Source organism: Glycine max, chromosome 1, assembly GCF_000004515.6.
Source record: "Glycine max cultivar Williams 82 chromosome 1, Glycine_max_v4.0, whole genome shotgun sequence".
NCBI classification, from domain to species: domain Eukaryota; kingdom Viridiplantae; phylum Streptophyta; class Magnoliopsida; order Fabales; family Fabaceae; genus Glycine; species Glycine max.
In genome coordinates this window covers 3,335,833-3,350,749 of record NC_016088.4, presented here as the reverse complement: position 1 = coordinate 3,350,749, position 14,917 = coordinate 3,335,833, and the positions used below count along the sequence as shown (strand labels likewise).

Genomic DNA, 14,917 nt, shown 5'->3' with positions numbered 1-14,917 from the left:
TGATAATGAAGTTCTCTTGGAATATCTCTCATACATTTTGTGTCCCAAGTCACCTATTTATAGGTCTTTAATGACCATTCAAAAATCTCTTAAACAGATGTGACTCTCAGGAGTTATTTTCTAAAGAGTTGTGACTCTTAGGAGTTATTTTCTGAATTTCTAAATTCTTGACTTGGATCAAACTTGAGAAGCGTTTATCTTTGGCATCATCAAAATCATGTATACATACATTCACATTCTCCCCCATTTTGATGATGACAATGAAGTGAATCATCAAAATAATGCATGATCCACATTTGATCTCCTTTCCCCAAAGACAGGTAGTAACAGGCTTCTCTATTTGTGGGCTATATTATTTCTACATTATTTTATTTTTTTATCTTGATCTCCAACCATATAAGTATTTCATTTGTAGAGTTTCAAGTCAAAAAGATAAAGTGCATTCATATTGAGAATTAAATTTTTATCACTAAAGTTTAGGTGACTTAAATGCAAAGTAGAAGATTACATTTTATTGGATGAAGATTATTTGAATGGATGCACTAAAAGTTGTTTTTGTTTAAACTTCCAAGAGAGCTTATTTATTATAATTGGTGACAATCTTCACTATAAATAAAAAAGAAAATTAGTGGAGAAACACAACACATAAAAAGAGAATGTGTGAGAAGAGAGATTGTGAAACAAAGTTAGTTTGTTGAGAGAATAGTGTATTTATGTGAGAGTATTATCATTTCTTGTAACCATTGAGTGAGGTACTCGGGTTTGTAGAGTAATACATTATTTGGAGTATTATAATCTTGTAATCATTTTTGTGATAAGAAAATATTTTTGAGATAATTCCATGGAGGCAGACAAGAGGTGCCGAACCACGTTAAATTATTGTATTTGTCATTATTTTTTTAGGATGTAATCTTTGTATATATTCTTATGGTCCTTTATAAATATGAATAATTTTATTTGTGAAAATATTGATTACTAACCCAATTTAACATTTTTCTCTTCTTTTTAATTATGTAAAAATATATTAAAATATGGGACACATCCTTCTCTCACTTTTTTGGTCATGGTGTTGCTTTTAATATTGTGGCACATTTGCATCCTATCAACCCACGACTTGCCTCCATCAACAATGGCCATTGCTAACCGCCCATGTCTTTCTTTAACTTTAACATAGCATTATTCATTCATATTATAAGTGCAGTGACATGCCAATTCCTCCACGGATTCTGTCTCTGCATTACAAAGGTACATCCATCACCAACATTTATTCATTTTGATTTGATGTGAGCCTTGTCTATCAAGATATCTCGTAACATCCTTGTCAATTGTCATTATTACTATGCCAATTACTTTTAAAATTGAGAAGAAGAAAAAAGTAAAAGTATAATGTTTGTCAATTTCATTTAAATTGTAATTTGATCTTTTAGCATGTGTTTGTTTGGCAGGAAAGAAATAATATATTAGATAATTTGTGTATTTTATTCTGTAGATTTACATCTATTACACTTATTTTAATTTAAAAATTATCTTTTATTTTTTTCTCAAAATTAAATATATCATTATTAGTTATTATTTAGTTATTAAAAAAATAGATTATGCAGTGATATTGAGATAATACCATACAGTTTTATATTATAATCCAATGACACATAATAACATATGATAAATTTATTATTTTTTATAATAATTATTTTAAAATTCATATTAACAGTAACTTTTTATTGGTTTACGGCGTAAGTTTTTATATTAACGGTGTATCCATTGATGAAAGATTCTTACAATATTATCTTCATATATGCGATGTTCAACAAAGCTTTGATATTATGTCATGCTTTAACTACACACGATGTCTGTATTTGCACTACCATTGTTAGAAAATCACAGCATCAGCCACTCATTGAATTCGCCGAAAAAAGAGTTTAATGGGCTTCACATTGAATTATGGGCCGTACTGACTTTTTTCCTGTTATTTTTTAAGTATATTCTATTGATGGAATATATGTAATTTATAACTGCATATATTAATTAATTTTTGTTCTTAGTCAAAATTGGGCAATAACAACCAACAAGTTGATGACCCTCCACACAAAATGCTTAGTATTCAGACGGATATCCATATTCCACAAACGTTTCCATAGGTGCACATGCGCTGAGAAGACTCCAAAGTCCAAACCACTCATTACTACATTTATTACCTAGAATATGGAATATATCGAATTTGATTCTTAGGGTTTTACTTCAAAAAGGTAAAGTGATGAATTGTAATTATTAACTACAAAATAATAATTAAATATTTAAAAGAATAACTTCATCAAATCAAATAATCTTACCCAATTTAAACAGAATTACTTCTCGGAAAAGATAATGATAGCTAAATATGGTGTGTAAAATTATTTAGCTCGTAGTTACTTTTTTTAATACGATTGCAACTCGAGTTAAAAAATAAAAAACAAACTATTGCAACTCCTTTATTTATTTTCTAAAGTGGGTCAAGTCTATCTTAATAGTTTTTTTTTTTTAATACGACTGTAACCCCTCACTTCTCATGTATCCATAACCACTCCTAGCAATTTCATTTATTTTATCAAGGTCAGGGATTACCCTTTACCATCAGGCCGAAGCAAGATATCTCAAACCAGATCGCCATTATGTATAGTAAAGAAAAATAGTGTAACTGTACAAGCTATTTGGTGCCTCATGTTCAATGCAAACAACTACATGTTCTACAGTTCTAGGCACCAGCAAATACAACAATTTGATGTAACCATGTACGTGAGAAGAATTTGTCAAAGCTCATTCATGAACCGCACTACTGAACACAAAAAAACAAGCCATTAAAAACCCGTTCAGGTGCAAAGAATCCTATCTGCAACAGCAAGGTCCCACCATATATGTCAGGGGAACCATTAATAACCTAACATTCCCTGATTCACATGTGAAGAATATTAATCCTCCCAACTAGAGAAGAAGCACAAGGAACCAATAACTCAAACCGTGCTCTCAAAAGAAACTTGGAATTGTGCTAGATGCCTTGGCTTTGGCTTAGATGAAGCACCAAGGCCTTGAAGCAACTTCATGACATCAGCAGGGTCATCAAGATAATATTTGGCCTTGCTAGGTTTCTGACCTACAGTGCAGGCAAAGATCTCTGGAACTACTGGCAATGAAGGGCATGAAACTGTCCTTAATATGCTCTCAAACATGTCTTCATCGGAAATGTCATCTCCCACACACATCACAAAATCTGGTGGATTACCATCATTAACCATATTGGAAAGAACCTTTTCAGCTACCCAGCCCTTGTTTAACCCCTGCAGAGGATAGAAGAAGACTTTGATAAGTCCAATAAGTTTGAGCTCGGAGTGAATATATAGAGAGAGAGGAAGATGATAGAGAGATATTTAACGAACTTTACCTGTGGCTTGACTTCAACAATATGCCGGCCCCTGGTAACAACTGCAGGTTCATTAGCGAGGACACTTTCCAGATGATTTAACAATTCTTTGGCTTGGCATGAGCCAAAGTCGGGGTCTGCATATTGATGATGCCAGACCAAAGCACTTTCCTTAGTTTCAATATTAGATCCATCAGTTGCCTCTGTATACAACTGCATGACAGGTTCCACAATCTTCTTCCAATCAAGATCAGGAGACAAGGGACTGGTTTCCCATTCAGAATCTTTACTCCACCTAAAACCACAAAATGAAAAGCCAGTTTTATTTTTTGTTTTGGAAGGAAGAAAAAATGAAAAGGGCATATGGTTCCCAAATCTTTCTAACACTTAAATACACACCTTAGAAAGTATCCATGTTCGGCTGCAAGTCCAATCATTTTGCATGAAGTAAACCACTTACTTAAAGAATCTCTTCCCCTTCCACTCACAATGAACACAGTATTTTTAGGATCATTACACATATCATTTAGCACGGATATGACTTCAGGGCTGGGGGTCTTATTTATGGAAGATTTTGGTACGATAGTACCATCATAATCAAGAAATATGGCTCTTCTACCGGTTCTTTTGTAAGCTGAAACAATGTGATCAACAGACAATTTTCTGAAACCAGGAGAAAGAGAAACAACTCTAAACCCTAGGCCCAAACCCATTCCCCAGCATCTTTTGGTGTAATGATCTTTGCATGCTCTCTCCAAATCCTGCACAAAGCTGCGTGCCCAATATGCCACATCATGAGAACTGATGTACCGGTAGTGTTTCTCATGCCTCAATTGCTTCTCTGAATCATTCATAGTAACAGCTGAATACAGAGCATCAGCCACAGCATCTATGTTCCAGGGATTGACCCTGATTGCTCCACTTAAAGAAGGAGAACAACCAATGAACTCAGACACAACAAGCATGCTTGTACGAGGAGAATCACTTTTTCTAGTCAAAGCTTTGTCCATCAGTGCAGTTCCTTGTCTACAGACAATGTATTTGTAGGGGACTAAGTTCATACCATCCCTCACAGCATTGACAATGCAACATTCTGCTACAGCATAATAGGCACTCTTCTCAAAACGAGGAACAGGACGGTCAATGAGAATAACTGGCTGATAATTGTTTGAACCAAAAGTATCATTAATCCTCTGGGCAATTAAATTTGTTTCCTTCTTTGCTTCCTGAACATCCTTGCCTGAACTCCTAGCAGGATTCACAATCTGTACTAGGACAACTTTGCCCTTCAAATCTTGATTCTGCTGCAGTAGCTGCTCAACAGCTAGAAGCTTCAGACTGATGCCCTTAAAGATATCCATGTCATCAACACCAAGAATCACCTTCCTACCCTTAAACTCTTCCCGAATCTCTTTCAATTTAGCTGATGTAGATTGAAGATTTAATACAGATTCAAGCCTGCCCATATGAATGCCTACAGGAAGAATTTTGATAAATATAGTACGGCCAAAGTAATCAAGTCCTATATGTCCTCGTTTAGATTCATAGTCAAGACCTAGCATTCTTTTGCAACAAGAAAGGAAGTGGCGAGCATAATCAAATGTATGGAAACCAATTAAATCAGAATTCAACAATCCCCTCAGAATTTCATCCCTTACTGGCAAAGTTCGGTAAATTTCAGATGAAGGGAAAGGACTGTGAAGAAAGAATCCAAGCTTCACGCGATTATACCGCTTCCTCAGAAATGTCGGCAAGACCATCAAGTGATAGTCTTGAACCCAAACAAAATCGTCATCAGGATTGATTATTTCCATAACCTTGTCCGCAAATATTTTGTTTGCAGAAACATAAGCCTGCCACAACGAGCGGTCAAACCGATCACCATGATCAGGGAACATAGGTAGCATGTAATGAAAGAGAGGCCAAAGCTGCTGTTTGCAAAAGCCATAATAAAACTTCTTCTGGACATCATGGGGTAGAAAGGTAGGTATGCAATTAAAGTCCTCCAGTAATTTCTGAGCAACTTCTTCCTGCTCATGAGCATCTATTTCAACCTTGAGGGATCCCACATAGATCACCTCAGTGTCACAAGAAAAACCATCTTTTAATTGTAACAGAATAGAATCCTCATCTAAACTGAAACACCATTTACCAGTTTGAATATCTCTTTTGGCCTGCAATGGCAACATGTTTGCCACAAGGATTTTCCGCTCCCGATAACCAGAAGAGCTAACATCAGAATCCCCATCATATCTACCACAAACATCCAGATCAGAAATAACTCCAGGAACTGTCATAATCCTTGGAATAGTTTTTGGCGTGTGAGGAATATCCAGTAAACCTCCAGCTAAGTCTAGTAGATTAACATATGATCTTGATGCCATGAATGATCCAAGGGAATCTTTTCTTTAATGCCTTTTTTCCTATCAATTCACACACACACACAAATAGTTAAAACACAAATTCTAACCAGTATCCTACCAAATATTAACAGATAATTATGCAGATTTATCTACTGTTATTCTCACTTGTGATTCTTTCCAGGCACATTTGGCAGCTTCGTTCTTAGAGTTTATAAAGGAACTTGGACAGATTACTTGAACAATAGCAATTAGCAAAACATTTATTTTCTTTTTTATTAAAAAAAATAGTTAACAAACCATTCATTAATGCACACAATAATAAGTTGCAACTTAAAACATAGATTTCCAGGCTACAAGTATTCCTACATAACACAATAAGATATTCTCCACAGAACAATGATGAATTGATGATCAAGGTAGTTCAGATTGTGGACTACTGACTAATAAACAGCAGAAGGTGCCTTGCAATAATTCATCAAGGAATGCTAACTCTAATATTAATGGATCTTATGATAAACAGTCAGGACAACATTAAAAGGGTCATTAGGATTGCTATTTGCTGTAAAGATAACACAATTATTCTGAAAGCAATTAGCAATAACTAGGTAACATTTATTTACATCTAGGCTCCCCAAACCCAGAGAAAACTAAAAGCAAATGAACAAATAACGATATTTGAGATCTCTGGAAAGTAAGGCCAAAAAATAAAAACTTAACAATGGACAACATTAATTGGATATATGATGTAATTTTCACTAGATAAAGGAACATGCTGACTTCACTTCCTACCAAAAGGGAACATCAACGACACAAGAGTCAAACTAAACTACACATCCATATAAACATAATTGTAGCACCTCATCCTTAATGACACTAGAAATAAGAAACAATTGTTGGACTCTAGATTAAGAATTATGTAACGACAAGAATAGGTAGAAGATGTGGCTTTAAACGGGAAATTCAATTCTGTTAATAGCTTGTCTACACTGTTTAAATGTAAATCTCATATCATGAATCAGATGGATCCACTTTCCATAGCCATGCCTTCAATGCCAATAATAATAATAATAATAATAGAAATATCAATACACACAAATTCTATTCCACACAGGTTGCATACGCACCCATTTTCAGAGAATTGACTCAAAAGTTGAAACAACAAAACCGGTACAATTATCAACAAAATAACAGGTAGAAACTGTTAAGAATTTTGAGATTTCAGATGAGTTCAAAACACGCTTGAAATACAAAAAAAAAAAAAAAGACTACTAAACTTACAATAACCGGGAAACCATTGATTCTGTAGAATGATGAAATTCGATAACTACAATCAAGTAATTAATACACATCGGTCCAAAAAAAATTAAAGCCAAAAATACATTGGTTGAGTTGAGATTCTATTTAGCCGAAAGGTAAAATACTCTATGGTGTAGGGGACAATAGCATATATCTTAAAATAGAAACAAAGAGACAAATCAAAATGGAATCGACAATAGCACCCCGTCGTTGAAAAATTCATATGAAGCCCAAGAAACTCAAATCAAGTCAAAGTAAAAATAAAAATCACTCCAACGCGTTCCAAAAATAAATAATATTAAAAAATAAAAAAAGATATGCTCATCATCATACAATATATATATATATATATATATATATATATATATATATATATATATATATATATATATATATATATATATATATTCCATCAAATAACAAGTTAATAATAATAATAACAACATTACTAACAAAAATAAATAAATAAATAAATAGAGAAAAGAGGTTTGAAAATTGAAAAAATAAATGGAAACTCGCACCTTAAGCAAATTCAAGCATTAAATAAATATTCAATCACAACATTACCAGACTTCAATAATCGATTTCCTGTTGAAAAATCAAATTCGTAACAATAACTATCAATCACAAAATAAAAATAAACAAAAAAGAAGAGCAAAATATTCCATAAATAAAAAATAACAGCATTAAAAACGCGAACCATCAGGATTCAGGAGCAGGTAATTGGAAGTGATAAAAGTTTATAAGAAAAATTAGAAACCTATAAAGAAGAGAAGAAAACCGAAGTTTAGCAGTGAAGGATCGATCACCTTGAAACGGCGACGCCGAATTAACGGTGCCAGAGTGATCTGCGGAGTATAGGAAGGGTGCGTTTGTGTTGCGTTGCGTTGCGTTGCGTTGCGTTTCGTTACAAAGAACTGAGAGAGAGAGAGAGAGAAAGAGAGTTGTTTTGATGGGAGTGAAGGAGAAGCAGATTGCGAAGAGCTAATATTATATAGCAAGGGTCACTGTACAACTACAACTTGAGTGGATAGAATTATTCTTTTCTTTTTAAAATAAAATATAAATGGGGAATTAAAAAAATTCCATTTGTTTTGTTTTGTGTCTAGCTAGCTATAATAGATGTCCATGTCAAAGTTTACAATTGCAAGCTTTTCAATTCAATGGATAACATGGATTTCCTTTTTGACGATATGGAAGTTACACTTTTACCCTTGCATGTAAATGGATTAGTACAATCTCTTGACAACATTTTTATTATTGCCTTCAAATTTATTAAAAGATTATAAATTTTTATGAATTTCAGAATTATTCTTTTTTTTATTTTTAATAAATTTTAATTCATATTAAGATGTGTGGTAGAAGGAATGTGTTTATGAATAAATGTGTAATGCCAAATCTCAATGTTGCCTTTTTAAAGAAAAAATTATAATGTGGAAAGGTAAGAATTTATTGTTACTTTAAAATTAGGTAAGATTATGGGATCTTCTGATTTAAATTAACTGTCCATATGCTTATAAGGAGAAGTTTCTAAATATGTATGTACATTTGCTTGATAAAAAAAGTACGTACATTTGTTAACATTAAGAGATTTAAGTTCCTTTATTACGAGTTATAAATATAAGATAAAAAGTTAAAACGAGAATGTTTTGTTAGAAAGAATATTTATTACACTGTGGACATGAAAACCTATTTTTGTTTTTTTTTTAATAATTTGAAATATTTAATATGTCAATTCAGACAGAAAACAATTTAAAAAATTCAGTAAATAATTTGGTAAAATTAGGCATGTAAAGTGTGTACGCTGAAAAGAATGAACCTTTTGTTAAATTTATATATGATTTTATAACATGAAAAAATTGTATCCATTTTCTAAATGAAAGAAAAAATTTAAAAAAAAAAAATGGAATGCAAAAATTAAATCAAATGTTACTTTAATCTTTATAATGCTTCTTCGATTGTATTTTTTTTATAAAAAAAAAAAAAGAAGAAGAGGAAAAACAACGAATATTTGGCCTACTACAATTGGCATGAATAGACTTTAATTTTTATCTTCGTGAACTCTTCAACCTTAGAGTAGGTATATATGTAAAGAATTTTGTATCTATTATTGGTCACAAAAGTAATGATATTAATCTTTTCTCGGCTAACATGGTAATTGAAATTGAAATATTTTGACAATGAAAGACCTGCAATAATACAATGATCTGTCAAGTTATTGATCGTTTATCTGCATTCTTATCTATAAGTGTGTTCTAAGTACACTAATCTCTTTTTTTTAAAAAAAAATAAGAAAAATAAGAAGAAAAAAAATCAACTACATCACCTACTCCTCCCCAGTGGATACAAAACATTTTATATTATAACATTATCCATGATTCGTCCATATGATATACTCTTTACTATGCAACATGTGTTGGCCCTCTTAATCAATTATTGTGTTGTTTAACCTACTTAAACTATTTCAAAATAATTGTCAAATTCATAGAAGGGTTGCACTCGGTAGTGGTCCTTCTTTACTGTTATTATTTTTATCATTACATTACTGGTTAATTATCGTATCAATGCTGAGTTTTAAATTCTATTTCACTTTTCACACATCATGAAATGGCCTTTCGAAATTTCGAATATGAACCACAAAACGAGCCTTCTATTGTTTTTAGCTAACTAACTCTTGAATATAATTACGGTAAAAAAAAAAAAAGTTAGCTCTTATATCATTTAGATACAGAGATAAGCAATCTATTTTGGCAAATTAATATCATTGTACTAGAGTAACTAACATTTAACCATTGACCACCTTAATAATTTGTTTTCAATTTCATTATATATGGAAAAATAACTACTGATGTTGTTAATTTGTTCGGATTTTAATTAAACCTCCAAATCATGGTTCTAGCAAAAATTCTTAAGAGCTAAGCTATTATTTAAATCATAATTAAATAGGCACGGACATGACTTTTTTCAAGGATTATAAAGATGATAAAGTTAAAATACTAATGTAATATTTATGTTACTAATTTCAAGTTTTTAGTTTTGGTTTTTGAATATAATTTTTAAAATAAATGTATTTAGTAAAAATGAAATTGAAATGATTTTTAAAATATTTTTACTCATTTTTAAAATCAAGACAAAAAATTTGTGAATTTCACTTTTAATTTTTAAAAAAACACACATTTTTCATGTTTAATGATATTGTTTGTTATCACTATTGTCACACCACCATCATCATTGTCATTGTTATAATTAGCTATCACCACCATGACTATAAGCATGGCTATCACCACCAATGTTATTGTTACTGTCACCATTATTATCATCACTAATACCACCATCTTTGTAATTGCCACTCCAATTACCATTAATGTTGTCATAACTATCACCATTGTCACAACCAACATCCATCACCACTATTATTATTACCAACAATACCATTTTTGTCACGGTTACCAAAACTGTCAGTACTACCAACATTGTCATCACCAATATTGCTTACCAATAATACATTGTTGCCACAACCATTAATATTGTCAGTGTCATCACGATCACTGTTGGATTTTAAATGTTACAAGATAAGTGACCGAACGAAATTTTGAATGAGACGATGTATTATGCAATTTTTTTTAAAAAAAATTCAAAGTATTGAAACTATGAATTTATTGAAAAAATTTAATATATGTGGGATCATTAAATTTGATCACTCACTTGTTTGATCAGTAATTCCTTCACCCAATTGACAACTACTAATAAAGTTGGTAACGCCATAGTGTGATGAATGGAAGCCACACGTCACAACTCATTCACTTCGACTAATAATCTTACATGATTGTTATTCATTAAAATTAAAATCCATACAAATATGCGCATTATCATATTCATTTTAGGTGGCATGGAACTTAACCGCACAAGAACATCCTGAGTTGTGGATGCATATTACAAGCGTAAAATTGGGACAATACGAAGTTATTGGTTGCTAGCTCATATAACATATTTACATAAAATCCATCAAATTTATATATATATACATACATAAAAACTTTCACATGGAAAAGGGTAGAAGTGTAAGTGCAAGTGTAGAGTGTGAACAATTTAATTAAAGGGAAGAGCAAAAGGCAAAATTGATGTAGGGAAGGAGGAGTTGGAAAGTGAAAATGAAATGTGATAGATATAAGCTGTGAGCGAGTAAATGCCAGCTAGGTAAAAGTAACATAAAATAAAAAGACAGTATAACGCGTTTGGATCTTGCAAATTAATTTGAACACGTACGTACTGTACAAAAATTAGTTTTTTTTTTCTGTTAATATATTTTTTTAGGTTCCACTTGGGTTTTTTCGATTTTTCAAGTTTAATTTAGTGTTCTAATTTCTATAATTAATTTAATTTAAACGAGGAATATTACAAAATGTTCACATAATAATAATTTTAAATCATCATAAAATATAAAATATAATAATACTAGCATATTTCTAACACCTTTAGTTTTATGTAGACGTACGTCCACTTTAGATTGAATCAATTTTAAAATTAAAAAACATAATTAAACAAAAAAATTAAAGATTCAAATTAAATCTAAAATAAATTAAAACACAATGAACAAATTTAAACCCAAATTGAATATACTAATGTAAGGCAAATCAAATGATTATGAAAAAAATAAAAAAAGAAAAAGAATCATAAATTTAAATTTTTCATTTGATATTTTTAAGGAAGCTAACATTATAAAATTTGAAAGAAAAAGAAAAAAAAATCCCAAATTACCAAACTGGAAGCTCTTGGAAGGAGAGAAAGGGTATGAGTGAGCTTGACACTCCCCCCAAAAATGCAGCACTTCTGAGTCTAAGTTTCCTTTTGGATAAGCATATCAATTATCATATTCCCATATGCCATACGCCATTTAACACAGCCACTAATATTTTTCCACTTTCAACTTTAATAGAATATCCTTACACTTTCTTCCCCAGCCAACTTTTTTCTAATCACCATTCCTCCATCTTCCTCCATTGTTTTAATTTCAACTCTTTAATGTAAGTCAACATTCTACCTTATGAGTAAATATTTATATGTACGGTTCATTATCACTTAGTGCATGAATTAACTCGTGATGGATTGTTTTAGTTTGATGAATGATATAAAGTTGCACTAATTTTTTTTGCAAAAAAAAAGTTTTTTCTACATTGATATTATTTAAATAGAGTAAAATTATTTCTCATATAAAAGATATATATAATCTTAATTAAACTGAAAAATATATGTTGTGTGTGTTCAATCATAAACTATTATGTATATAGATTTATTTATTTTTCAAATAATTATCTAAAAAAATGTTTTTTTAATATATGTATGAAAATCTCATTTTATTCTTTGTAGTTTCTATTAGAGGGGTCTTACAAGAAGTTCTTTTTATTATATTTTTTTTGGCCTTTTACCCCCAAAAGAAGTGTTAGCTTTTGCATATGTTTTGTTTAGATTAGTAATTTTGGTCAGCACATGAATGATAAAACGGTGGAAATCACATCACATTCCCGCCTAACTTGTTAAATACAATGTTTTATTTTTTTAAAAGAGAAATAAAAATAGTTATCTGCTTTTATTTGGACCCTAAAAAATTCAACGCAGAATCTTGCCAAAATACCATACAATGACTAATTTAGTAAATTACGATTGAAATAAATGAAGAATGGTAAAAAAGATGATGGATTACCATGCAGCCAGTGATATTAAGGGCGAAGTAAGTATGCAACAAAAAAATAAAACAAATCTTAAATATAACAATTTTTTAAATAAGATATTTTTACGGTTAGAAATTATGAGATTAATCTTTACGGTCTAAATATTATAAAAAGTAAATTTTGTCTTTTCTAATAATTTTTTTTATATGTATGATCAAGAAATCAAATCTCTATTAGCATACTTAAAAATTCAATTATTTATTAACTATATTATATTATATCTTATTGATACTTTAAACATAATATTTAAATAGAAAGCTAATCCAGCGGGATGGATAACATCTTAAACATAATACTAGTTAAATATCAAAAGGTAATTAGGTTGGTGGCTAACACAAATGAATAACAAAAGATTATATAATAGAAGTTCACCTTGACATCAAAATCAATTTTATCTCTACAAAGATGACATTAGAATTTGAATTTATAGTTTTATGCGAACCATTTAATTTTTTTTATTAATTTAATTTGAGTTGCTTGCTTTAGTTGTAATTTAAGAAATTTTATCTTAGGGTCAAATATTATATATTTGTCATTTTCAATCTAAAATTGCCCTAATAATTAGTTTGACCACCACCTAAAAAATGAATCACCTACTTATAAATTAATTCATCTATAAATTTAAAAAAAAAAAAAAAAACAGGGTCATTCAATATGATATCACATCACATCACTTCATAACTTGTGAAGGTAAATTTTCAAGGTGGGGATAAAAAAAAAAAATAACAAGATGCTTTCAACTCTTACCATTTTCCACATCGCATGAAAGTACAAGAATCACAAAAGCACACGCGTCAAGATCGCCAGAATCACACGCGCCATCTCAGGGTGGAACTGTACGGAGGATTCGCACGTGCGAGATGACCAATCTTGGTGGGGCCGGCACGTGCCAGCGTGGATGGATCCGTTAGTGTGAAACGCGTGGCGAGCACGTGAATGTGATGCGTTTATTGGTAGATGAAAGGGGATGCGGGGCCCGGCTTATCCGGTCACCGCGTTACAAGGAAATGGTTTTAAAATAAATAAAGAAAAAGGAAAAGAAAGAAAGTTAGTTCAGTTTCTGAGAGAGACTTATCCTATCCGCAAAATGAAAATGATAAAAAAAAAAGTGTGACAATGGACTTCAGATCCTATACATTATTCATCTTCGTTTCTTTTCACCTCCACATGACATGTGGCATTTAAAAATTTTGAGGGCTGAGATCCAATTCCTATTAACAACTTTCATTCTAATTTTGGACAAATACTTATTTTGGTCATGAAAAATGTTACATATGAAAAAAAAATTAGTTCATAAAAGTAAAAGAAGACCGACAAATTAATCCGGTTAAGTATGTACTTATGTGACGCTTAGAATAATTCTCTTATGTACTTATGTGGCACTTAGAAGGTGTTTGATAGATGATTTTTTTTCAGGAATTTTAAAGTAAAAGATTATGATTTTTATGTTTTACATGTAATTAATAAAAAAATATAAGGAAATTATGATTTCTAAGAATTAATTTTATTTCATATTATGCAAAAATAATCCCAAAGAAAGGAGAAAAATTCAACTTTCACTCTTTGTTAATCCGATTTTATTGTTTTATTCATATTTAATTTTTATCATTTCTTCTTGTTATTTATATAGAATAATAGGATGTAGTTTTCTATAATCGGAAAAATAAATGAAATTTTTATCAATTTTCAAGAAATAATAATAAAAATGTTTAGAAATCAAAGATAAAACATAGGATTTGTTTTTTAAAAAAAGTAGTCACTAAATGAAGAATTAGACTTATAAATAAATTACTCCTATTGAGATGCTTTATTTTAATGTTTCTTGTTATTTTTTTATTATCATTTATTTTTAATACCCACTCACTTTTTATTATTTTCAGTTACTAAGTCTAGTGGAAAAAAAGTAATTACATATTTTATATAAATATTTAATTCTAAAAAACATATCAACAATAACCAAACACATTTTGAAAAATTAACTTAAATCATGTTCTCTTCCACCTAAAGTAACTTAAACCACCTAGAAACCTCTTTTCTCCAGCGACACCACCGAGTCCAAAAGCGTGACTCAGCTCCTCCTTTGGGTGGCGCCGCCGTGCTCGTCATCCTAAACAATCGAGGTCCACCCAAAAGCC

The 14,917-nt window shown here is 30.8% G+C and overlaps 1 protein-coding gene across 3 annotated transcripts; it reads right to left on the bottom strand.

The window, feature by feature from the left end:
* Window positions 1-2,626: 2,626 nt before the first annotated feature.
* On the bottom strand, window positions 2,627-8,025 carry LOC100795250 (probable alpha,alpha-trehalose-phosphate synthase [UDP-forming] 9). Of its 3 annotated transcripts, XM_041004961.1 has the most exons (5): window positions 7,863-8,025; window positions 7,575-7,641; window positions 3,794-5,817; window positions 3,416-3,689; window positions 2,627-3,311 (listed from the first exon to the last, which is right to left on the bottom strand). In XM_041004961.1, the coding sequence occupies exons 3-5, from the start codon at window positions 5,776-5,778 to the stop codon at window positions 2,988-2,990; spliced, it is 2,583 nt and encodes an 860-aa protein (XP_040860895.1). In that variant the 5' UTR covers window positions 5,779-5,817; window positions 7,575-7,641; window positions 7,863-8,025; the 3' UTR covers window positions 2,627-2,987. The 3 variants fall into 3 exon arrangements, with proteins under 3 accessions (XP_040860895.1, XP_040860897.1, XP_006573047.1); XM_041004963.1 differs by lacking the exon at window positions 7,575-7,641 and having other exon boundaries at window positions 7,814-8,025; XM_006572984.4 differs by lacking the exon at window positions 7,575-7,641.
* Window positions 8,026-14,917: the final 6,892 nt, after the last annotated feature.